Below are 26,000 nucleotides of genomic sequence, written 5' to 3'. Positions count from 1 at the left end.
CTGCACACCACCACATTGAAGTTGAAAGGAAACACACCCATATGGGAGCAAAGTCAGGACTTTCAGCTGTCATTCAAGGGGTTTGACAAAAGTGGGGCACTAACCATTCAGGAAGTACAGCCAATGGCATACACACACCCCATCATTGGTGACTCATAAGTAATGGAACGAATGGCTGACAAGCAGCTGCATGGCCAGGTGTGGCCTGTTTCCTGGGTACCCCATGACCAATCAAGCAGATAAAAGGCCTGGAGGTGGTTCTGGGTGTTACATTTGCATTTGGTAGCTGTTCACTGGAACTCTCAACATGAGGTCCAAAGAGGTGTCCATGCGAGTGAAGGAAGCCATCATTAGGACGAGAAAACAAACTCATCAGAGAAATAGCAAAAACACTGGGAGTGGCCAAGACAACAGTTTGGTAGATGACTGCAGAATTCTGCTCGTGGGGAAGAGGAACCCTTTCACAACATCTAGCCAGGTCAAGAACACACTTGAGGAGGTAGGCATATCATTGTCAACATCTACAGTCAAGAGACGGCTTTATGAATGTAAATACAGAGGCTTCATAAGGTGCAAACCACTGGTAATGCTCAAGAACAGAAAGGCCAGATTAGCCTTTGCCAGCAAACACCTAAAAAAGCCTGCCCTGGTTCTGGAATAAGATTCTTTGGACTGATGAAACCAAGATTAACTTGCACCAGAATGATGAGAAAAGTATGGAGAAGGAAAGGAACAGCTCATGATCCAAAGCATACCACATCATCTGTCAAACATGGAGGAGGCAGTGTTATGGCATGGGCATGTATGGCTCTCAATGGAACTGGGTCACTGATGTTTATTGGTGACCTGACTGCTGATAAAAGCAGGATGAATTCTGAAGTGTATAGGGCTATACTTTCTGCTCAGATTCAGCCAAATGCTGCCAAACTGATAGGACACCACTTCATATTGCAGATGGATAATGACCCAAAACATACAGCAAAAGCTACCCAAAAATTTCTCAAGGCAAACGAGTGGGATGTTCTTCAATGGCCAAGTCAGTCACCGGATCTCAACCCAATAGGGCATGCTGTTCACTTACTGAAGACAAGACTGAAGGCAGAAAGACCCACAAACAGGTAGCAGCTGCAGGCAGCTACAGTAAAGGCCTGGCAAAGCATCTCAAGGGAGGAAACTCAGCATTGGGTCATGTCCTTGGTTCCAGACTTCAGGCAGTCATTGACTGCAAAGGATTTTCATCCAGGTATTGAAGGCAATCCTTGTGTTTGTAATGCTGTTGGTTTGTTCTATTGCTTATGAGCCACCAACGATGGGTGTGTGTGTACACCACTGGCTGTACTTCCTGAATGATTAGTGACCCACTTTTGTCAAACCCCTTGAATTACAGCTGAAAGTCCTGACTTTGTTCCCATCTGGGTGTGTTTCCTTTTAACTTCAATGTGGTGATGTATAGAGGCCAAATGCCAAAACAGTTATCCTTGTTCCAATATTTCTGGTCCTGACTGTACAACATGTTTGCATCATATGCTAAGGAAGAACCTTAAATTGTGAGTGTGGACATGGTGTCATTTTTAGTCTCCCACTCCTACTGCTGGTTTCAGTTTCATCATGCTCAGAAATGTTTTACCAATACAGATACAAAAAAGTAAGTTGTTATATGTTAGCTATTTTTAATTAATTAATTAATTTGTAAATAACGGAGAGATGATAATCAAACTCTGTCTTCAAGTAAATGTGACCATAAATTCATGGAAAGAACATTTATTTATTTATTTATTTATTTTACAAAAAAGGCTTATAAAAGCAATGTTGTATTAATACTGCACAAGAGAGGGCATCTAGACCACTGCATTCTTAGTAACTTTTGTTACCCTCAGAAGATGATAGGCAAATATTTCCAGCCATGGGTTTTCTTCTATTTCATCAGAGTTCCTCTTTTACCTGTAAATAAGATGAAACTTGGCTATTGAGGCTTATAGCAATTAAATAATTTAACTTTATATTTGTAAGTGTTCTAAATCCCCGATTCTGTTATGCCATTTCCTTCTTTACTTAACAAGTTTTTCAGTAATGGATTTTGATGGCCTGTGATTATTCCAAGCATCTGGAATATACTTTGCTCACTTGTGCATTTCTCTAAAAAGAGTGTGTGCCTATTGAGAGTTCAAGGCTGTGTACAAGAGGATTTGATGTTTCAGGAATAATTCTATTGGTGTAAGATTGATGGAATCAGCATAATGTGCATAAGTTGTTCAACAATGGCACAGACTACCTTGGGAAGTGTTGGTTCCTTGTTCCCTGAAGGTCTTTAAGGAGGGGATGGTTGGCCATTGTTGGGGATTTCTGCACTGGGCACTGAATTAGACTAGAGGCTGTCTATGGTCTGTTACATTCTGTGATTCTATAGCTCTCCCTGCTGTCTGCTCAGCTGTGAATTTATAAACAGGTAGTACTGCTTCAGCAGGCAGGTAACGGCATTCCGTTTAGTCATGCCGGCCACATGACCACGGAAGTGTCTACGGACAAACGCCGGCTCTTCGGCTTTGAAACGGAGATGAGCACCGCCCCCTAGAGTCGGACACGACTGGACTTAATGTCAAGGGAAACCTTTACCTTTACCTAGTACCAACAACTTCCAAATCACTCTGGGCTTCAAAGTCTTATTGATGCCAACTTCTCCTCCTCCAGATCACCTTCATGGTAACATAAGATATGGAGACAGGTTCTGCTTTTTGATTTCTGGTATTCACAAGTGTTAGAATGTGCTCTCTTTCACTTCCACCTTTTCCCTCAACTATAACAAGAAAGTATTGAGAAACATTTGCTTCTACTCAGTCTGAAACTCTTCAAATGAAAGGACATGGCTTCCTTGTAGTTAGTATCTGGGAGATGTAGATATGAAGATGAGGAAAGAACTTGTTAAAGTGCAGTGCTTGTTCATATGAATTGGAGTAGCTTTATGGGACCATAGCAATGTCCCCAAGTGGTGAACCTACAGATGGTATAGGTCTTGTGCTCTGGTACATAGAAGCAATCCTTACAACATTAGGAAAACACTTCATATATATACAGAATTTTTTAAAGCTGCATAGGTCCCATAAGATCTCTCTTCTGCATAACATATTTAGAGGAAGATACTGCAGTTCCCCTTCTAAATTCCTTTTGTCTCTGTTTTTAATTTGCAGTACCCTCCAGATCATCTTGGTAATACAATTTAATTAGGGGAGTAATAGATCTTTTAAAGGAATGCGTTTTGATTGTAGTTGCAGCCTTGTATTTTGAAAACAAGCTTCAAATAAGTAAAGAATTAGATCACACATTTTATAAATAAAGAAAAATAATATTTGTATGTAAAACATTTGACCAATCAGTTGTGTGTATATCAGGATTCTGTGGTAGTATAGAAAAAAACGGGATCTAGTAACGAATATGGAATTCAGTCTCAGGAGAATCTCATGTTTAATATTTCTTAAAAGCAAGTTGCTGGAAGCATAAGGAAATGCCTGCTATAATCTTAGAAGCCAAAATGATAGTTAACTATGGTTATTATGATTTTGTAGCAAGGATTCACTGCTACATGACTCCCAGAACTAGACTAAATTTGGGAGAAACAAAGGTCAGTCATATGCAAGATAAATCATACAGAGTTCCTGAAACAGCATTATGTCTGTAGGATAACCAAATCCAAAATTTCTTGGCAGAATTTGTCAAGCAACCTAATTCCTTCATGTAGAATACATTTACTTTTAGTTTTTTTCTGAATATATAAATAGTTCCTCTTTTTGATCTGGCAGGTTTTAGCTCACATCTTAAGATTTAGTTTATATTTATCAGAACCGTTTCTTCCTTCTCTCCTCAATACATGGAAAAGCAGTGAAAAGTTCTATTTTGGCACTGCAACACTTGTGTTCCAAAACTAAGGGTCTGAGTGGCATACAGTGTTCTCATTAACAACAGGTCAGGATGTTCAACAGCCAACTGCTAAAATACTGACTTGTACATACTGTACCTTTTTTTGGTGGCAATTACAGGGAAAGAGGTCATCATCAGGCTGCACCACTTTTTCCATGCCATCCCTAACTTTGGGATCACTCACTTGTAGCTTGGCATATTCCTAATGAAAAAAAAAATTAAAAAAGAAAAATTTTTGCCTTGCTCCTTCAAACATTGACCACTTGATGTTGATTAAAGGGGCAAAAAAAAAACAAAAACCCTTGGCCCTACATTTGAAACTTTCCATGCATTTGGGGAGGCTTAAGGAGCTTTAAGGGGGTCTTAAATCTCACAGATGCTTCCAGCATCTATTTCACTCATCAGAATTCCAGAAAAGCCCTGCCAACATGGGCCTTGGACATTCCAGGCAAAGCCTGGGATGGTCCTTGAGCTGACCAAAATTGTGTACTGCTGTTTTAGCACAACAGATGGCCCACACTGCTTTAGGAAACTTGGATTCTACGAGAAACAGTATCATACAAACTGCAAGGTGACTTTCTGAAATATCAGTCTTGCTGAAGACTGTGTTTTAGGAGAGGCTTTCTAAAGCTCAGCTCTTTAATCTTTGCTGATGGCTGTTTTGAGGAGCCCATACTCTCTTTAGAATTGGAACTGTGGAAGCTCAAATGCATCCTTAGCAAAATGCCTCCTTGAATTTAGGACATAACTTTTCCAAGGTGCTCACTTGCAGTTTCTACAAAATAAACTCTGTTAGTGATGTGTTTTTAAAAGCTGCTCAATAATCTAGACAGTCTGTGTTCAATTCTAATGTAGATGAATGCAGAACGTTTTGAATCCATGAAATGTATAGGGACTCAATAAATATGGGTTAGAGGATGTGAAGGTACCGATATGTCACGGGAATATATAAACAAATTCAATTATCATCTAAACCCTAACTCTTCAGAGTTGCAAATTAACTATTAATGTAATGGACAGAGAGGGAGACTTGATCGACTCCATAAGGCTGTTGCAAAGATAAAAATGAGGGAGGAGAAAAGTAGATACATTGACTTTTGCTCTTTGGAAAGAAGGTAGGAACTGATATAATTAAATGAAGGTCATAGAAGGAATGGAGATATCTTGGAGTGCTCCACTCATAAAGACATCTTGCCTTCATGCAAAATCTTTCAATAAAAACCATGACAACCAATGTCATGGATGGAGAACTTATTTCACCCTCAGATGACTCTACAACTTAAAATACTTAAGCTGATTCCTAGCATGGGCTGATAATCTATCATTCACAGATAAGAGAACTCAACACTCTAGTCACATTTTTAAAAAAATGTCTATCTGCTATTGAGGTCCTACCTGTCAATGGAGATAAATCTAATTAATTAGTGGGGTCAAATACAAAAAAAAGAGATGTAGTAAATAAAACAGTGCTAATCTTAAGGTGCTATTATTTTCCGTCAGAAGCTTTCTAAAAAACAATCGGCTCCCAAAAGCTCAGACAAGTAACATCTTCCTCTGAGCAACTGTTACTCTTTCTAGTGCTACAGAGCCAAGAATCCATTTGTTTGTAAGCCTGGGAGATGCTGACCACATATTAGGAAGCCCTGGAGAAAAACAAAACAAAACAGGAATCTAATAGGCTTACTTTAAATAGTAAATAGTAAATAATGGAAGGGATCCAATATATTCTAGCAAAGGTTCTTCCCCTCAAATGATATGAGTGAGAGAAATTAGCATTAAAACTGTAATGTTAATCCCCTAGCTGAGAAGATTTCAGTGTAAATTCAACAAAGCAAGGTGAAACTGACCTGAAATAGCTGGAAATAATAACAGAATATACGGTCTCCCATAAGGTTATTCCTTGCAAATTCTTGTCCTGCTTTTGCAATGTTCTTTGCCTACCAAGGGGAAAAAATCGGGGTAGGGAAAGACAGAGGGAATAAATACTGAATTACTGTATTTTCATATTTGAACTTGAGTCTCCTTGCATTTCCTTTTCTCCCATCCATTCCTGTCCACGTATTAACAGATTTTCAATTATCCTAACTCTAAATAAATAAAACTGGAAGAGTTAATTAAGGAGAAATATTAAATTACTAGTGTTTCTTAGCTGGCAATAATGATAGAATAGGAAAAGAACTACAAAAGGAACAAGAGAAAATAATTATTACCTTTATTTTACATGGCAACAGATACGTTTCAACCATGGAGACAACGAATCAATTTCTTAAGTATTACTCCAAATTGTATAGCAAACATACAGTATTTATAGCAAACTTATTAAATTTGGAAAAGACTGAAGGGTAACTAGATGCCATACAGTTCACAAAACAAAAGGAAGCTCTCAACATACCAATTACTGAAAAGGAAATGAAGCAATACAAAAATTGAAACTGAACAAATTTCCAGGACCAGATGGATTTTCTGCAATATACGTTAAGACTTTCCAGGAATCTTGATTTATATAAATATAAAATATACATATAAATCATTCTGCAGTTCTTCTTATGGTTCTGTTTCTAGAACCATGGGCAGCTTTTCAAAAAAAGCTGCCACCACCCCTAAAATACACTGCTATGCTACCTGAACCCATCCTTGAAATTATTACTTGCAAAGGCAGATTTGCCGAGTTTACTTTTTAGAAAATATATGTAGTAGAAATATTTTTAAGCACATCCTAGCTTAGAAAAGTTTCCAAGAAAATATCCACACCATAGATGTTACAACTGTCATAGAAAATCAAAATATTTTTATTTCCTTCATCTGGTGGGCGACCTCAGTTAATAGAGACATCTTAATTACATAATCGTGATATAGATGAAGTAATTCAGAATAGTCAAATTGCTCTGAGTAACAGTATGTGCTTTGCACTCAGAAAAGATCCCAGGGCCAGGAGGGAACAATTCCTGCCTCGAACCATGGACAGCCACTGCCCGTTTCTGAAATGCACTAATGATAGCTATCTCTGGCCACTACTACAGGATAAATATAACCAACTATCCACTGTGTGAGTTGCATCATAATCATCTTTCATAAAACCAAACTAAGTAGGTTTGTATCATCATCAACCAACCGAAGTTAATTTATTAATTAAATGCACATTCACCTCTTCATCATGATCTTTCGCCCACTGGAGTTTTTCCATAAGATCACTCAGGTCATTCTTAAATGGGACGTAGTGCTTCCAAGGCTGTAGCTCATTGTAAAAATGTTCATAGTAGATGGAATCCTGCTTCAGCACCAAGCTGTTTCCTGCTAGCAAGTATGGCAGCCTGTATGCAGCCACTGTGCCATCAATATTAATTTGGTATTTATACTGCAAAATACACATCGCATCATTAATAAGCACATGTCTCTCACTGCCCTATTGTGGGGTTGTCCCCATGCCCACCCAACAATTGAACTCTTAACAAATATCTGTGGAAAACGTGGAGGGAGGATGTTCCACAGACAGAACCATTTCACACATTATTTGGTATCAACCTTCAAATTCCTACTGGATTTGCAGTGAATAAGGAATTTTAACCAGTCGTAGTTCTCTTTAGCACAGGAATAAGGAAAACACACCTGTGGTGTCCACATTCTATACTTTTATATCGTATTTTAAAATGTGACTAAAGTCCACAGGATATGCGTACATCTATGAATTCTGAGTTGATTTTGTTAGAGAATAATTTTTTATCATTCCTGTTCCAAGTAAGGCTTGAGTTTCACGGTAGTGGTTCGATTACATTTTAAGTCAGGGACAGGGAATGTGCGGACCTCTAAATGTTCAGCCCCGTTATTTATCAGCTCTTGCCAGCAGGGTAATAATGAGGGGTGACAGGAGTAATATGACATCTGAAAGGGCTGCGACTTATTGAGCAAAGAGTGAAGAAAACTTAGCTCTTGGTTTTAAAAATCCTTGCCTTTACTAAGAGCAATCATCTGTAAAACTAAAGAAATCTATATTTAGAGCATCAGTAATATAGTACAGCACTGATCTCTCTCTCATTCACAGACCTCTCAATACACTTTTAGGTACATGGATGTACTTTACATTCTACTATTTGTACTGAGATGATAGCATGACATAACTCAGCAGCATGGAACACCAGGAACTGTGCAGAAACATCTTTCTTCTAATCCGAAAATTGTAATCGATATTGTATTGATACTGAATTGATCCCGATACTGAAAATTGTAATTGTTAATTTCCTTGTAATTGAAATTATAATCCCAATCTAAGTATTGCCCTCTGTCATAGATTCAGAGCTGGTAATAACACTGTCTCTCTGACGTGGGCATGATACCTCAGTTGTTATTGCCCATATTGCATTTATTGATTTGAATTGGCTATTAAGCAATGCTGTTTGTTTAGATGCAGTCTCAAGGTACAGAAATGGATAATAACCTTGATGGTTATCTTCATTAAGAGAATGGTGCTCTTAAGGGTGTAACAGCAGGTGTAGGTTCAGAGGTCCACAAACCAGGACACCCAAAGGACTATGGCAGCTGCTGAAATATTTTATTTCCTCTTTTTAATCTTCTCACAGAACAGGTGGATTATGGAGGAATAAAACTCCAGGCAGCCACACCATAAAGAAATTGCTAAAAGATATTTCAGCGATCACAGCTGCTGCTGATTCTCACCTATTTGACAAGATGGGGTGGGGGGGAAAAGAAAGAGGAAAAGAAGGGACTGGAGAAAAAGAAAGAGGGAAGACAAAAATCACATCCCCCTACCCACTCCAGAAGCCCTCTCAGCCCTGAGAGTACCATTAGATCTAGGAAGCTTGCAATGTTTGATTCTATTCCAATATGTTTTTGCAATAAATTCTGCCCAAATAAAAAAACATATATTGCTAAACGTACCTTGAAGAAATCAAAAAAGGAAATATGCTTCACAATTGGGCCATAGAGACTTTCATCATGCTTGAAAAAGAAGAAGTTTGTAAAGGCCGCATCGATGATTTCTGGGAACCTTCGGCTCATTTTCACAAGTTCAAGCCTCTCTTTTCGACTGTCACGACCCCTCCAGATTGCTGTAGTGTTCTTCTCTTCCCATGGTGGCCCAGTATTTGCTTGAACAGACATCATGTCCAGGCTGACTCTTGGGGGACAAATGGGGAGAATGTTCTTAAGAAAGAGAGATCTGGACCTGAGTTTCAGGAAGGTCTTACATACAAGAGGTAGGCTTTCCCCATTAACAGTTTTTCTCCTTCACATCCTTTGATGCTTCTGACTGACAGGACTAAAGGAGAACTGCCATGGATTGGGTTACCCAACTCAATGGGAGCTTAATAGTATAACATATTTAAATGCATAAAATAAACTCTATATAGATTTATTACAACAGAAACCAATCATGCTCAGCTATCCAAACGTTAAAAAACAACAAATACGTACTATTGTAATCTATGTGCTTCTTTATTAATCTGTTAAATCAGTAACAAAACGATACCCTTTTTAGGGTATAACCATTTTAGATAGTGAGATTTACTGAAGTTAACAAACATTTTTGGAGCCTAGGGGCCATAAATTACTTGGTTGCCTATATCCATTATTCAATGAAAACTTTCAGTCATAGGTTAGTGAAAATAACGTTATAACTTTTTCCTGTCATGAGTAAGGATGGCGAGCAGGGGGCTCCCATCCAGACTGTTAAGCGCATGCGTAGCACTGAGGAATTGGGCAGCCATTCCAAGAGACACAGATCGGGACCGCCTTAACCTTTGGGGTTTATATGGCTGGGTTTTTCCCACGCTTCTTCAGTTTGTTAGGATTCCTGTTATGTACAAGCAATAAAACATTAGAGACCTATTCTTTGGCTCAGCGTGGTTCCTGGCTGTTAGGACATCAATCCTAACAAACTCCTACTCCCATCGAAAGAGGGAGGAACAAGAAATTAAGGAGAGACATTTGGAAATGTCTTCAGAAAACCAAGAAATGCTGCTCGCCATCCTTACTCATGACATTTCCCTTCCAAATTAATGCCCCCCCCCAAATCCATCCACAGACTCTCAGGGGTCTGTGGACCCCAGGCTAAGAACATCTGTTTTAAACTCTGACCTAGGCTGTCCAACATTTGGTAAAAGGAAGGTAAAAGAGTTTCCAGATGGAGGATCCTGGAGGTCAAATTATGGACCAATCTCACCTCTTCCACCTTACATAAGGAATGGGGAGAAACCCAGGATGTCTATAAGTAATACAATGCAGAAGAATTCTCTTGAATTATCTTTTCTACAAACTCTGATTCAGTTTGATGACTTTTGCCTTCATTTTTTTAAAAATAATTTTTTTTTATGAACTTGCCATGAACAGAGTTTAGCATTCTTGCCCTTATTTAGCTACGGGACAGCCAAGAGGTGCCTGTCGATGTCCTTTCTTTTGTTATACACCCTCTCTCCAGTGACCTGCAACCTTTTTTGGCCGTGCACGCATCACTTACATTCTAAGGGAAGAATTTACAAAATAACTCCTCCCACTGGGCTTCTTCCAGATTGGGAAGGGTGGGCAGTCAGGGAGACTTCAATGTAACGGAAAAATTAGTAACCGAAAACAACACCTACAGCAGCACCTCTACCAATCCCAACTGTAAAAAGTAAGGTAGAAAAACTGAAGTCTCTTTCATAGCGGAATAGAGCTGCTGAGAAACCGCAAGGCAGATTATAGAACAGTGTCAAGAGTTCTGAATTAAAACAATTGTTTCAAGTGTGAGATGGGTTGTTCCAACAATTCTAGGCGGCTTTTGAGTTCTTTCAAATTAAAAACATTTTGCACTACCCCAAGTTGATTGCGCAATATTAGTTATAAGGGGAAATTGTGGTCCTGATGCTGCTTCCCTGAATGAGGTAGAGTGTTTGCTTCAAAACAAAAACAAACTGGTGAAACTGGGACCCTATCATTGGTGCCTCTATCACTGACCACTGCAGAGAAAACCACCTCTTACCCATCTCTTTCATTTGCTTTACCTTTACATTTGCTAAAACAAAGGCCTTACCTTGCTTCAGCGATGATGAGAGTATCCTATGTTTAAGCTGCCTAGGCCAACAGGCAACAATAGCAACTATCTGAACGATGCTTTGAACATGTGTCACATATTAATAACTTCCTATACACTTTAGAGAAATTCTTACCGCCCCATTGTTTCCAACACAGAATCTGTCAGGTCGTAAGTCGGCATTACAATATCCCTGGAATCGTTGGATCCACACCAGGAAAATATGGGATGGACATCCTGGGAAGATTTCCTTTTTTCCAATGGCCAGTCTCCCAAATTCACAAAAAACTCTACATCTGGCATTTTCACCTAAGACACAGTAAAACAAGGCGTTTATAATATACAACTGTACGGATCCCCCTTTCATGATTCTAGAAGAGACAGCTGTTTTTTTGTGTATTAATATTTTTGTTATTTACTTACTGTTTGCTTGTTCAGTTTCCCCCTATGCCAATCAAGAAACTCTCAGTGGGTTATAATCTCATTAAATAAGATTAACACGGCTTTTCCTATATGCTTGATTCCTGAAGTGGATTTTAGCCACAGAACATTTTAGAGGGCATAACTGAAACATTAATGAAAGATACCTTTCCTGCAGGAGGTGATTAGTAAATATATATTATTTTAGAATTCCTGGGCCTTCACTGACCTTCTATAATTTTCTGGCATACATTTTTATTCATTTTCCAAACCCCACATCAAAATATTGCATTTATATATCAATAATTGGTACACGGTATTTATTTAAATGCTGTGTATATATTACACTTAGAATAGTGGAGTCGTTGGTGCTCTCTGAGCTTGGTTGTTTGCTTGCAGACATTTCATTACCCAACTAAGTAACATCATTTGTGCAAGTAAGTGTGGGGTTCAGAGAGTACTAAGGACTCCATGTTCAACTCTGAGACATATATTCTCTTCTGTTGGTACACTTAGAATAACACTGCAATGTAGGCCAATATTATTATCCTCAACTTTATAGCTGAAAGGAAATTGTGATTTTCTTAAATCAATGCACTTGCCAAGCATGTATTTCCTAAACTGCTTTTTTAAAAGACTGATAAATGTAGAAAAAAATATAAAATATTAAGGCATTACTTACTATCTCCTTAACAAACAAGAAAATACTTAATTCAAAGCCTAACTCCTTATGAGTACAATGCCATCTACAGGTCTATAGTTTCAGTATGTATTATATTTTTTCAGCAACTATACATCCACATTTCAAAGGCTTTTAAATAGGTTTCCTGAAATCAAGTAGAATGCTTCACTTCAAATTTGAGAAGTTCTTCAAAGGTGACTGCAGTTCAAACAGGGATCCTCGGAAGCTTATCAGGAATTCCTCAATTACTAGATCAATTGTGGCTGATTAGTTGTTCTTCAAAAACTAGTAGCTTGGCCTCTACTACTAGTCTGTCTCCTGCAAATATTCACAGTGGTATCTTGAGTGTTTCTACAGTCCTATGTCATACTTTCAAAGCAACAGTGAGATCCAAAACCCCTGGTCGCAGCCCAGCATGAACTGAGTATTCATCCTAGCACAGGGTTTCTCAGCCAGGGTTCCGTGGTACCCTGGGTTCTGCGAGAGGTCACTAGGGGTTCCCTGGAAGATCACAATTTATTTAAAAAAATACTTCAAATTTGGGCAACTTCACATTAAAGAGGTAAGTTTCATTCTTCATTTTTAGTTTAAGAACACTGTTAACGCATATATACAGGCCTACACATGAAACCAATATAAAAATTTTGTAACATCTGGCCTATCTTTGAGCCTGAATGTGCAGGGGTTCCCCAAGGCCTGAAAAATATTTCAAGGGTTCCTCGAGGGTTGGAAGGTTGAGAAAGACTGACCTAGCATAATCCAGAATATACAGAAATTTTGCAGCAGGTAGAAATAAATTTGGGCTGCTGTCACAAGATAGAAAATATGCAAATCAGTGATCTAACATGACAGCCAGTATTTACTTACAGCAGAGATGGGTGATCTGTTTGTGAAGTAAGAGAAGATAGAATTTTTGGTCCTTTTTTCATCTTTTGGGTTTTAGATTTGCTTTAAAAAAATAAAAGAGGTGCATTAAGCCTATCATTGGCTTAATAGTAATTTACAGCTGTTAGTTGACAGTTAAAATTTCAAAGATGTGATGAGGAAAGCTCATATGGACTACCTCTAAGATATGTGCCATAGAATAAAAGTGATTTTTCCCCTGAAGGAACAGCTAAACAGACAACTCATTTGAATTTTATTACTGTCTGAGTATCAGGAGATTCAATGATAGAAATCCAATCTGTTACAATCTCTCTATATGTTGTGGGTGTAGAAGGAGGTCTGATCCAGATTGGAACCAATGCATCAGGAATGGACAAGGGAGAGGTTGACAGGTTTAGGACCTTAACCCCAAAGCTTCTATTCAATCTCTGTGAAAAAACTCAAAGGCACAGCCATGTATCCTAATCCATGTCTAAGTGTTATGAAGAGGGACAAACATTCATTTATGGAAGGGATTATGGGAAAAGAAGAATATGTTTATTCTGTCATTCAATCCTGGCCCAGTTTAGGTTCACCACAAGGGACATTTGTAGCAGACACGGGGGGGGGGGGGGAGGAGGAGTTAATTTCCACCATTATTACTTTGTTGAAAATCAAGGGATTTACTTAGTAATTAAAATTACATCCCATCTTTTTATCAAGTTTTTAGCAGCCAGAACTTCTATCCTGACCCAAGGATATCTTTTTAATAATCCTGAGAGGTACATTTGTAGAGAGATAGCAACCCCAAAGTCAACTAGTGAGCTTGTTGAGTGAGAGAGATTTGAACCTGGGTTGGAAAGATCCACAAATACCTACAGTGGAAGAATGGATTATTAAATTAATGGACTTGGCTCAAAGTTAACAGCTTTAATAAGAGATAATACTGTTTCTAGATTTGTCTCTTTATGGCAACCTCTTTTAGATTACTTGTTTGTGTTGGAAAAAAATGAAGTTTTGATTATGGATTTTGATGATCAGATGGTTTGTTTTGATAGAAATAATGTTAATATGGATTAATTAATGGTAAGAGGTTATCTTTTTTAATTGTACTTATATCTGTATTGGAAGTAGTCAGAAGCCACCTTTTGTTTCTATGTTCTGTCTATTTTCACTTTTATAGTTTTTGTTCTTTTTCTTTTAGTTCTATCTTTACTGTACTCTCTGTTTTTATATTTTTAACTATACTTGGAGATATAATAAAATTCTTATATAAAAAAGAAAGAGATTTGAACCTGGGTGTCCTTGATGGCAGTCTGGCAACTATAACTATATCAGAACAGCTCTAGTTACACCTGAGGGGTCTTCCAGATGACTTTGAGATCACTGTGGGGATTGCCTTTGTGCAAAGTTCCAAAAACCCCCATTTCTTTGTAGAGGACAGAGGAAAGCCTCCAAAACACTAAAATATTACCAAGTTTCACTTTTATATGTGAGAGCCAGTTTGGTCTAGTGGTTAAGGTGCTGGGCTAGAAACCAGGAGTCTGTGAGTTCTAGTCCCGCCTTAGGCATGAAAGCCAGCTGGGTGACCTTGGGCCAGTCATTTTCTCTCAGCCCAACTTGGTGCAATGTAGACTAGCCGCCTTGTGGTGCACCTCAGGCAACGTGAGTTGTCACGGCTAAATAGTCTACACATCTGGCTGCTGGACCTCACAAGGATTTCCCAGCAAGAAAAGCAGCATGAACACCGAACTGCTATGCCATAAAATAAAAAAAAACTTTTATATGTGTCCACTGAAAGGGAACTAGTTCACCCCATCTCCAGCTCTTGTGTTCCTAGCGTGCTGCCTTAATTAGATAAAGAAGCAGAGAACCTATCGCCATCATGCCAACATTGATAAGTTGGATGGCAATGGATTTCTCATCATGGCAGGCCCATGAACAGCTAGCAAAATTATTCCTTTGGTAAGAGGGGATGTGATGTGAGGGGTGGGCCAAGAATGAGAGAGCAGGAACTGACTGGCTGGTGGTTATTTGTAAACTGTAGATTTTCTACTATCTAAATATGCCCATTTTCATAGTGTCCTGCTGCTAGAATACACCTGAAAATGATTAAAACAGCCCAAATCCATCTCCGGGGAACTTTAAAATGGACTTGTTAGACTTTGGAAATAGAAAGGGTGATTTTGCAGGCATATAACAATTGAACTGATTGGAAATTCCATTATCCCTGCAGATGTAAGCCTGTACCTCTGCATTTCCCATTTCTATGTGGGTAATAAAAATACTCTTTTCTTGACCTGGATGGGAGCCATGAAACTTTAAATGAGATTGAACTACAACGACCAGCAGTCAACATGGCAAAGGAAGAGAAATGTTGGGAGTTTTGATATAGTAACATCTGGAAAGCCATAGATTCCTCACCCTGCAATTACTCATGCTGTGGTGTCCTTTGGGGATTTTTGTTTTATGTAAAAAGCATGAACAAGCTTAGCTTGGTGAGCCATCTGGACTTTTGTTCCTGAAATACTTATGACACACCCTGCAGGCTTCTCTTACTTATACAGACTGGGCTAGATTGCTTACACATGTGCGATTCAATATTCTGTGCACACCATGGGGATTTAGGAGCGCCATTCCCAGTGATGCATTAGCCAGTATGCTGAAAAAAGCATCCGAGTAGACAACACACCAGAGCAGCATCTATGTGTCTGCCTAGAAAAATAAAGTCAGTATCTTTTCCTTGCATGGAAATGCCTTACAGTTAAACATGCAAAGCATTACAGCTTTCCCTTTCTATTCATTCATTTGGTTTTTAAAATGTCATTGTTTGTATTTACGTTTACTGAAGTCTGGATACTATGTTCATGGCAAGTGATATATCAAGTTAATATAAACTGAAGTATACTAAAAATAAAATGATTTATAATTTATGAATGGTTAAAGCATATACTCACTTTTCTAGTCAGAGAAAGTAGAAGAGCATCCATGAAAATTCTGAAGCCAACATGTTCACCGTGGGTCTTTATATAAATCTAAAGTAATTCAAGAATCAGCAAATTAGGGTCTCTTTTTTTTTCTAAAGGAATAGGAAACAATGTTACCCTCACTTCCATTCTCTTACACACACACACAAAACAACAACAACAAAGAAACATGTTGACTTCACTTTCTGTACCTTCAGGACTGTGCAACTCATTATTAGTATTATTGTTTATCCTTTCCAAATCGGTATCTTTTACAGTAGTTTTGGAGTATGGTTCCCATCATCCCCAGCAAGAAGGACTATGCTAGCTGGGGTGATGGAGGCTATCATGCTATTCCATGGGATTAGATGAAATTCACAAGAAACAACAACTTTAATTAAAAAACAAAACAAAATTGTCCTTCATAACAATATTGTCAGGAGCTTCACAAACTGTAAAGGGATCCAGTCATCAAGGAATGAAACTAGTTCCATATTCCCTGGAGGTTTCAATAACTTCTACTGTTCCTATTATAATATCTTTCACTTGGAAAGGTTTTTCAGTTCATGGCAAATGTATGTGTATTTCATGCACTCCATAATTGCTTGGTATTTATTGTCACAAGCTGTAGTGATGGCCACTATATCAAATGACTAAGTGTTGTAGAAATAGATGGTAGAGAGGTATAGGAATAACTAATTACAAAACCTCTATGTACAGAGGTAATTATTGCTTTGGACAAGATGGAAGAGAAGGATCACTGCTGAAAGCAGTAGCACCTCACAGCATCCTGCAAACTTCTGATGGATGCAGGTACGGCACACCTACCTGATCCAGCAAAGCAGCCCTGCCTTAGAAGTTTCTGGGTTCTTATGTTTTCTTTGCTTTCAGATAAAACTTATCTGAAGACGTAAGTAAGACAGCCATTGTCACTTATGGTACCACAGCACAGGGTGTACCTTGTTGTCTTTTATGGTGTAATGGCACAAACTTTGCCTCTGCCCAAACCGTTGTGGAATTTCTGTGGCAATATTATCTGGATCGATGGTGGGAAAATGTGCCAGATCCCTCTGAATCTGCAGAATAGCTTGAGGACAGCTCATCAATTCCAGCCAAGCATTCCCATCTTCCTGAGGACAGTCACAGTTTTCATGATAAACAGGTCCTGTACACAATAGAGTTATTTTAAAGTTACATCACGCATTTTGTCTGGGGTAACTTCAGAATGATTCTCCTTTCTGAACTGATCTGGGACTTCTGTGATAAAGCAAAGTAACTTTTTATTATATTGTTGTTCAAGCAAAGGCACAGATAGTGTTTTCATTTGGCCTCCCACATCTGGGATTAATCTACTTTGTCTTAAGCATTGCCAGTGTCTGAGTTTCAACATTTTCCCCTTGGCTGAGAAATTTCTAGTATGAAATACATTAACAGTTATAAAGTAATATCCATCCAAATTAATTTTGTTTTTAGACCTTTTGCCCTGAAATGAAACAAAAAATAAAGTCTATCTAATGGTGACACATCTACCTATTTATAAAATTATTCTTCTTTCATTGCAAGTAGTGATTGTTAAAAATCTTGCCAAGTGCCTTAAAATATAGCTCTTCAAAATAATGAAAAACATAAATGTAAAAAATATAAATACAGCTAGGAATTTGCCAACACTTCTGGAGGCCAGCCAGTGATCTCAGACATTACTACAGCTTATATTGTCATTATTATTATTTTATTCACTTTATTTCAATTATTTGCCTAGATTTTTCATATTCACAGAGTATGCAAAAAGTTCCAAACTTGTGGTCCATGGGGGCAATGAAGGTGATCCTTGGAACCAGCATTGAAAAAATAATAAGTGGCCAAAATCTCAGGAGATCACCAAATCTAACAAGATTTTGGCATTCTTGCCCCAAGCTCACAAAATTTCAGGTGGAGACTCTGAAATCTCTGGCTGTCTTGCAAGATTCTGGGCCATATTGTTATATTTCTAGATTGAAATACTTTGGGGGCAAGATGTCCACAGCTGCCCAATTGCTGACCACTTGTGATGATAAAAAGAGGTCCTCCTACGGGAAGAGGTTGGAAACTGTTAAAGGTAAAGGTAAAGGTTTCCCTTGACATTAAGTCCAGTCGTGTCCGACTCTAGGGGGCGGTGCTCATCTCCGTTTCAAAGCCGAAGAGCCAGCGTTTGTCCGTAGACATTTCCATGGTCATGTGGCCAGCATGACTAAATGGAATGCCATTACCTGCCCGCCGAAGCGGTACCTATTAATCTACTCACATTGGCATGTTTTCGAACTGCTAGGTTGGCAGGAGCTGGGACTAGCAACGGGAGCTCACCCCGTCGCACAGATTTGAACCGACCTTCCGATCGGCAAGCTCAGCAGCTCAGCGGTTTAACCCGCAGCGCCGCCACGTCCCTTTGGAAACTGTTGGTTTACTGTATTATTTAAGGAGGCAGAACTCTAATAGTCTGCCTGAGAATGTGAAAAAATCCTTTGGCTTAACTTTAAGCAAATGGCTACAGTTCTCAGCACTATCCAAGAGAACAGATGAAACACTGTGCTTCTAAACTTTGGTAGCACAGATACCAGCACAGTTCTTTTCCCCTTACGTTTAAGATCAGTGTCACCCTCCTGGATTCCCATTCAGGACTTCTGAGCAGCTTGGGAAAATAAAATGGTTAACTGTGGGCTCAGCTCTTACCTCCCAAGAAACACTGCTCAGGCAATTTTACAGCTCTTTTTTTCCTGGGCCTACAGGGTAAATATATTCTCACCCCATTTTCCACATCCCTGATCCTTGGATTCCCGCCTCCCACCCTAAATCAAAGCACTATGACATGTTGGCTTCTTCCCCCATCCCCATTTTTCAAATGTGGTCAGAGGGACTACTGTGCTCCTTTCCTTGCCCAATCACATTTTTCCCCTTGCTGAAAAAGCATAGTGAGAAAATTAGGGCGGGAACGGGAGGTTAGCTGAGAAAACAGCTTTCCTTTGCTCCCACTGGCCAGATGGTCTTTCCTTCCTCCCCTTTGCTCATTCACTAAAGACCATCTAATCAACCATGACACACTCATCCAGTGGTGCAAAGATACAGCAGACAGTGAGAAAGGTGAAGCTGGTGGCTGCATGGAAGCACTCTGAGAAAGGTCTAAATTTTTGTCACATTCCCCTTATTAGCTCCTAGGTCAAAGGGAAGGTCTCCTTGCAATAATGGCATAATATTCCCTTCTGGAATTAATACTTCTGCATTTTCAGTACCTGTCAAGATGTAACCTAGATGTAAGCTAGATTCATTCTCATCCTCTCTTGGGATAGACATTGGTAGGCAATGGGATTTTCTCATTCTGATGAGAAAAAATAAATGATTCCAAACAAGACGAACTGTAGCCAAATTGCAGGAGATGTGTGTCCTCGCACTGAAGGTTACATTTTAAAAAATAACTGGGCTTCTAGCTAGTATGAGCCTTGACCCCATTTCTGTACCTTTTAAAATATATGGAGATTTGGCAACATGCTTGTTTTTTGCCCAAACCTCAATCCTCAGGTTTTTGTAGCTTGCATACATTCTGTATCGCACAATGAAGGAACCATCTTTCCTGTCCAATATCTGCACTCCCACTCGGGTAAATTGCTCCTCAGGTGCTGTGATCTTCACCTGAAATTCTTTTTCTCCAGGGGAGGTGGTAAATCTATTCAAGGGATAAAAACAAGGACAATTATGAAATCAAACTAGTTTTTTGCGGGTTACAATTCCACACATGGAAAGATTTAAGGATTCTTACCAAAAGAATGAGCCTGATATATCCTTTTCCACCCAGGCAACTTTTTGATGCACTGGAATGGCAGCTTCCATGCTAGCTAGAAATGGTGGGAGTTGTTGTCTGAACCCTCTAGAAGGTATCAGGCTGGAGAAGGCTAATCTACCATACTAAAATGCATCATACTATCTATAAAATGTCTTGCTTTTTTTAAACTTTCAAAGAACTCCCTTCCATATTAACTTATTATCAAGCTATTCCCGCATACCAAGACCATCTGAGTGTCACTGATATCCCACGTTAATGGAGACTACAGGTTCTCTGAAGCAAAACTAAGTTCCACTTAAGTTGCACATTGCAAGAACTAGTAAATCAGCAACCTGACTTTCAGCTATCTTTCCTACTGAACTTCCTGATAATCCTTTTTAAATTATTCCTCAGAACTTCCATTTCTCCAGAATCCAATTCAGGAGGTGATACCCTGGGACTTCATTTTTGACACAGAAATCAAGAGCCTTACATTGCAGAATGAGCAGAGAGACACCATTTGTTTCCCAAACTTTGCAACTTCCAGATATTTGGACCTCAACTGCTAGAATTTTCAGTAATGGCCATGCCACCTGGGCAATTCTAAACTTTTGAAATTCACACATCAGTAAGTGCTCAGGGGGAGAAAGACAAATCTAAAGCCTCTATAAGCCTAAAGCCTCTATAAGGAGATTAAATCCACAGTCTAAAATTATTTTCACTATTGAATCCAGGCCTGAATAATACAACTGAAAATAGATCAACACTGAATAACTTTTTGAGGATAACATAAGATGCCTTCCTTCTATATAAAATGGAATTTCATTTCATACTTGCTCATTGGCCTAGTGAATAATGTCACTATGACACAAAATGTTACATATAAATCCAAACAGCTATTTAAGTCATGTGTGGGATAGGATCCCTAATGATTATGTGCAGCTGCATGGTTTCATACTAGACTTGGTGAATTTGCCTGATTTGATGGGTTGAACATTTTGTTGTTTCAAAGGAAAACCCAGAATCCTCTCTTTTTTGCTATCTCAAAAGCTGCCAGTTGTTTCCAAGGACTACTATTCAGAAACACACTGACTATGAAACCTAACAAATGCATACCACCATCATGATAATGTGTAGGCCTTTATTTTCATCAGTTTGTCTAATCACTCTTTAAAACCCCAGAACCAGAAGCTCATAACTTCAGGAGCATATTTCAGAAGTTGCACCTCCTTTTCAAGATTCGGGAGAATATAGAAAAGTTCCATTATGAACTATGGTACTAAACTGCATTATTTCAGTAATGTGTTGTTCTCTTTCCTGAAAAGGTTTTCTCACCCATAAATTTTGTAAATTATACAAAAATTATTTCTGTATCTGATAAGAAAGCACCAGTATTCAAACCACATATAAAGTTGGGATGCTCTGGAAACAGCAGATTATATAAGATTATATTCCCATCATTTACATCTTTTAAATGATAACGTTTCAAACAATTAAGGTTTACTTCAATCATCTATGCTTAGGACTGAGACCAGAAAGGATAACAATTGCAAATATTTTCTCAAAGTTTTGGGGCTGTTGAAGACATCATGAAATCTAACATATATCTATGAAGCTGCAAAATAACCGAATAAAGAAAATAAAACAACAAATGAGATTCTGTAGTTTTAATGGAAGCATGCATGCACACACACATATATACAAAATTATGCATAGTCTGATGAAGCTATAGCAATTCACTTATGGAACTGGGCTTCCATGCAGGGATATATGGTAAAGAGAAAATTATAGCCATTCAGTTAAAAGGATTATATATTTAAAGTATTTGCAGTATTGATCCTTTCAGCTCACTACTTTGCAAGCTTATTGCAAGTGCAATAAAGGAAAAGCAACTTACTATTGATTCCATGATTTCCACATCCTAAATTAGGACACATATCAGGACCATCTCATTCCTTGCATTTTAGGTATTATATGAGTTTAGGTAAGTATATGAACACAGAAGCTGGAGTGAAGTAAACAGATATAAAATTGTTAAGCTACCAAAAAAAAAAAAAACCCCTACCACAGTATCACTTGCAGGTCTATGTGGAATCACACTAGCAAGCCATGAAGTGTTCTACAGGCTCTTTCCCATATCTCCCCATGATTTAAACAGCTGTTACCTAGAGAAGCAGCTGTGCTTACCTCTTCCCTTCAGTGTCCACAGCCTGGATATAAAAAAACCGAGCAGGAAGAACGACTTCTGCTCTCAGTCCAGGTCCCCATAGTAAACTTCTTTCAGGACTCAGCTGAGCTCCATCAACTGATTCACCTACTAGAACAATTGTCCCCAGAGGCAACAAGCAGGTCAACCAAATGCTAAACATTTACAGGCTTTGCTTTTAAGAAACAAACCAAGCCAAATGCCAGGCGGGGGCGGGGGGGAGCCAAAAGTATTGCTCTGTTAGGGAAAAATGAGCATGTACAATACGGTTCCTTCAAGTGCAATCGAAGGATTCACTCAGTCACACATCATTTCCTGATGCTTTCCTAAATGCACATTCCAATCATTCCAACCGTTCTTTTAAAAATTCCTATCCAATCAATCCAACTTCTTTAAAAATCGAGAAGCGAATGTCTGGTTTTGCTCTGGATACTTTATGAGAAAGGAAAGTGGGGAAAATGAACAGAAACTGTATCCTAGTTCCTTTGTCTTGCTTGTGCAGGCTTTACCCTTTCTCCTCCAGTAACATCTTACAATTACTGCCAAGCCCAAAGGGGTGGAGAAGGGAAAGGAATGGCATCATTGGTCCAACAAAACTTCTTCCGAATGAAAAATCACATGGGAGCTACTTCCCATGTTCACCAGTAATGCTGGGAAATGTAGTTCAATAGTATCAGCAAATTTGGAACAGTTTATAGGTGGAAAACCTAGCTAAATTGATGGAATGTAGGAAAATCAGCATTTTTAAAATAAACACTTTAAAGATCCAAAAAAGCATATTTCTGCTTAAACGCCCCCAATTGTCAGCACTGTAAAAGATGTTACAGCATCCAGTGTTAGATGAATTTAAAGGATTTAAAATCACAAGGACAGAGACCACTCCCCTGATGTAATTTGTGTTTTAAATTAAAGCATATTTGCAAGAGATATAGAAAGAATACTGTGTTTGTCTCTTACCACCAAAAGTTTTGCATTGCTTGCAGGCTATGAAACATGCTATTAACCAGGTGGAAGAATATCGGGCTTAAACAAACATTATGACCCGGATCCCTCCTCTGTCTCTTCAGCTTCTCGCGCTGTTCAGCTGCAATCCTATCCTGATTTGGGAGCACTGAGTTAACTATTTTCCAAGCAGTCACAAACAGGACCGCGCTAAAAAGCAGCGTAAATGGCACTGCATCTGAAGACCTCTAAACTGAATGAGAATTTTTCCTAGACAGCTTTGCAGCATCGGGAAACTCAACCGGTCCTCCCGTCCTATAATTTTATTCATATATTTATTAATCAAATTTCTGCACCACCCCAAACAGACGACTCTCACCCTCCAGCTTTTTGCCGTGATCGATTACCACCCACTCGAGCAACACCAATCCTCCCTCGAGGATAAAAGAGGCGGTGATCGTTTACGTATTGACTCCCTTTCCCCACAAGCCGAAACCAATCACGATCCGGCTTCCCAGCACGCGCCTGAAGTATAAGCAAGGTAATTCGCAAGCCGCCCGACGTACGTCACTCCTCCGCCGTCTCGCGTCTTAGAAAGACTCGGGGACGGGACAGCGTGATAGGCGCGCTTCAGCCACCCCGGAAAAGGGGCGTGGCTTACGTAGGGGCGCGCGCCGGTGTGAGCGGGGTGGCGCGCGCGCGCAGTTGCAGAAATTGGGAGGGCTGACGCCGCCAGCAAGTAGGTAAAGATGGAGAGGTGGGCGGTGGTATAGCTAGGCCTCGTAACTATATAGAAGACCTTCGGAGACTCTTTATTTGTGTATAAATTACGGAGTTGTTGGTGTTAATTCATATACAGAGGAAGAGAAGCAGGCGAAATCAAAGGCACCCACCTGGAGCAAGTAAAGGCAGACGGCTTTCTTGTGCTTCTTCGTTCTTCAGGGGGAGCAGAAACCTGGGATGAAACCAAAGGTGGATAGAGATGTTCTCCTATAAGGAAGGGTGTGGATATTACATTTCAGGGAGAATGTTACAGTAGATGGATGGAGCCTCCTTGAGTAATGGGAGTGCACCTTACAGAGCAAATACTGGAACAATAGAATAGAATGTGGTTGCACAACACATGGCCCTCCAGATGTGGCTGAGCCACAACTCCCAACAACCCAACCAGCATTACCAACAATGGGGAAATGCTGGGAGGTGAGAGTCAGCCACATCTTGGACAGCCATGCAGCTGAATATCTTTTCCTAACCTGGTACTCACAGAGGGCTTGTGCACCATCTCCTGTTGGAGTAGAAAACCTGTGGTAGGTACCACGTTTGGAAGTATGCAATTGAGAAAGTCATTGCTTTCATCCCAGTTCATTGGTAGCCTTGAGTTTCAGCTGCATTTGGTTGCTTCTGGAATTATTACTGCCAAAACAGCAGCGTGGTAAAGGATGAATGGATTATTTTACTCTTTCTTTGCCAATACACTTAGCAGAAGGATTCAGGTGGTGGGTGATAAATAAACAGGGCATATTGCTATGTTAGATATGGAATAAGTGAGCTACTTTTTTTTAGGCTAATAATTTTTGTGGTCTCATAGGATTGGTTACTGGCATCTGTGTGTGTGTGTTGAAAATAAAATGCTGGGTCTGTTGGACTGTCAGCTCTTACATTCTAATTCTAATTAGAAATCATAGTCCTTTGCTAATTTTGTTATATAACATGTATATATGTTCCCCCTTTGCTTGTCTAGACATGCAGTGTTAAACTGAGTGGTTTCTAAAAAGTTAGATTTGCTTTTCAAGCTGTAGCTTAATCTTAGGATTTAATAAAACTTGCAGAGTTATTGAAAGGGGTTACTCAGTGATAGATCAAAAGCAGCCTTCTGATTCTGATACTTTTTAAATGTGTTTGAATCAAAATGTTTAAAAATCCCAGCCCTCTTGACCACAGGTTTGAGGAAGTCTTACCTAAAGAATTTAGGGCATTTTAAACTTAAATAATGGATGGGAGGGGTATGTGTTAAAGGTTGATAAAATGTCAGCCAGGATTTAGGGAAAAAAATTCCTTTTATATTAATTGAACTATGGGAAGGCTAATGAACAAAATGAAATATTTTTCAGTGGATGGTTTAAATGTTGGGATTTATTTTAAGATGATAAGGTGATGACTGATTTATATGGCTTTTAAGAAGCAATTTTAAAATGGCTTTTTGTGTAATGTTTCTGGAGTTGGAAGAGTTAATTCTATTTGTACCTGATGTGATAGATAAATAGGATTTCTGAATTCACAGCTGACTAATCTTGTATCATTTGCTTGAGGTAGGAAAGAACACTGCCTTCAAACTCTACTTCTGAGCTTCACAAAAGCATTTGACAGGCTGCCGTGTGTGTCCACAAGGTGGATGAGTGATGCCATGCACATCATGGTGCAAATTATGTAATGATAATTATATAATTGAAGCAAATGAACATCATTTGCATCATGACATGATGTGCATGGTGTTATTGTGGCTGCACAGAATGCCTATGCAGGCTGCTGTTAAAAAAATAATGTATTGGAGTACAAAAGGATAACAGATAGTAGTCTGCATGGAGGTTTTTGTTCATGTACTTTGTCAATTAGAGGGTACAGATAGTGTTCTCTACTTCATGGCACATTTGTGAGAAAAAAGTGATATATGTAGTAAAAACTAGTAGGTAAGGCAGGAGGAATGTTGGCTGATTACTTTTATGAACCTATTTGCATGGTCAGTAGGCTAGATGAGCTTTACTCTTAAAATAGTTCTTAATTAAGTGCAGGAGCACTTGTTTGAAACCACATTTACTTTTGATTGATTGATTATGTGCCATCAAGTTGCTCTTGACTCTTGGTAAGAACATGCATATACTTTCTCCAAGATGGTATATCCCTAACCCAGTCCTCCAGGTCTTCCATCAGTATACCCATTGCCTTTATAATTGGGTCCATCCACCTTGCAACAGTAAAAATTGATGTTACAATTTTTCCACATACAAGTTCTGGCACTAACCATTTATAACTCTGCAACATGGACAGTGTTGCATCTTTGGGCAGACCTTCCAGGACCATTAAGCAATGTTATCATACAGACATTTTATTTATTTCATTTGTGATAACAAATTGTACATTCAGAAATAACATGCAGTATGATGTAAATGCACTTCTCAAGGCTTTTGAAATTTGGATCT

At 39.0% G+C, this 26,000-nt stretch overlaps 1 protein-coding gene across 4 annotated transcripts; it reads right to left on the bottom strand.

Moving 5' to 3' along the window:
• Positions 1 to 1,745: 1,745 nt before the first annotated feature.
• On the bottom strand, positions 1,746 to 23,115 carry POGLUT2 (protein O-glucosyltransferase 2). 4 transcript variants are annotated; one of them, XM_063304679.1, is made up of 11 exons: positions 22,819 to 23,109; positions 21,553 to 21,660; positions 19,354 to 19,559; positions 16,825 to 17,030; positions 15,857 to 15,934; positions 11,070 to 11,242; positions 8,806 to 9,043; positions 7,058 to 7,267; positions 5,760 to 5,849; positions 4,010 to 4,114; positions 1,746 to 1,941 (listed from the first exon to the last, which is right to left on the bottom strand). In XM_063304679.1, exons 3-11 carry the CDS (start codon positions 19,433 to 19,435, stop codon positions 1,924 to 1,926), a joined length of 1,200 nt encoding a protein of 399 aa, XP_063160749.1. In that variant the 5' UTR covers positions 19,436 to 19,559; positions 21,553 to 21,660; positions 22,819 to 23,109; the 3' UTR covers positions 1,746 to 1,923. The 4 variants fall into 4 exon arrangements, with proteins under 4 accessions (XP_063160749.1, XP_063160750.1, XP_063160748.1 ...); XM_063304680.1 differs by lacking the exon at positions 22,819 to 23,109 and adding an exon at positions 21,843 to 21,957; XM_063304678.1 differs by lacking the exon at positions 21,553 to 21,660 and having other exon boundaries at positions 21,843 to 23,115.
• Between the last annotated feature and the right edge of the window lie 2,885 nt (positions 23,116 to 26,000).

The sequence above is a fragment of the Candoia aspera genome, chromosome 5 (assembly GCF_035149785.1).
Source record: "Candoia aspera isolate rCanAsp1 chromosome 5, rCanAsp1.hap2, whole genome shotgun sequence".
Taxonomy (NCBI): Eukaryota; Metazoa; Chordata; class Lepidosauria; order Squamata; family Boidae; genus Candoia; species Candoia aspera.
This window is presented reverse-complemented; position numbering and strand designations above follow the sequence as displayed.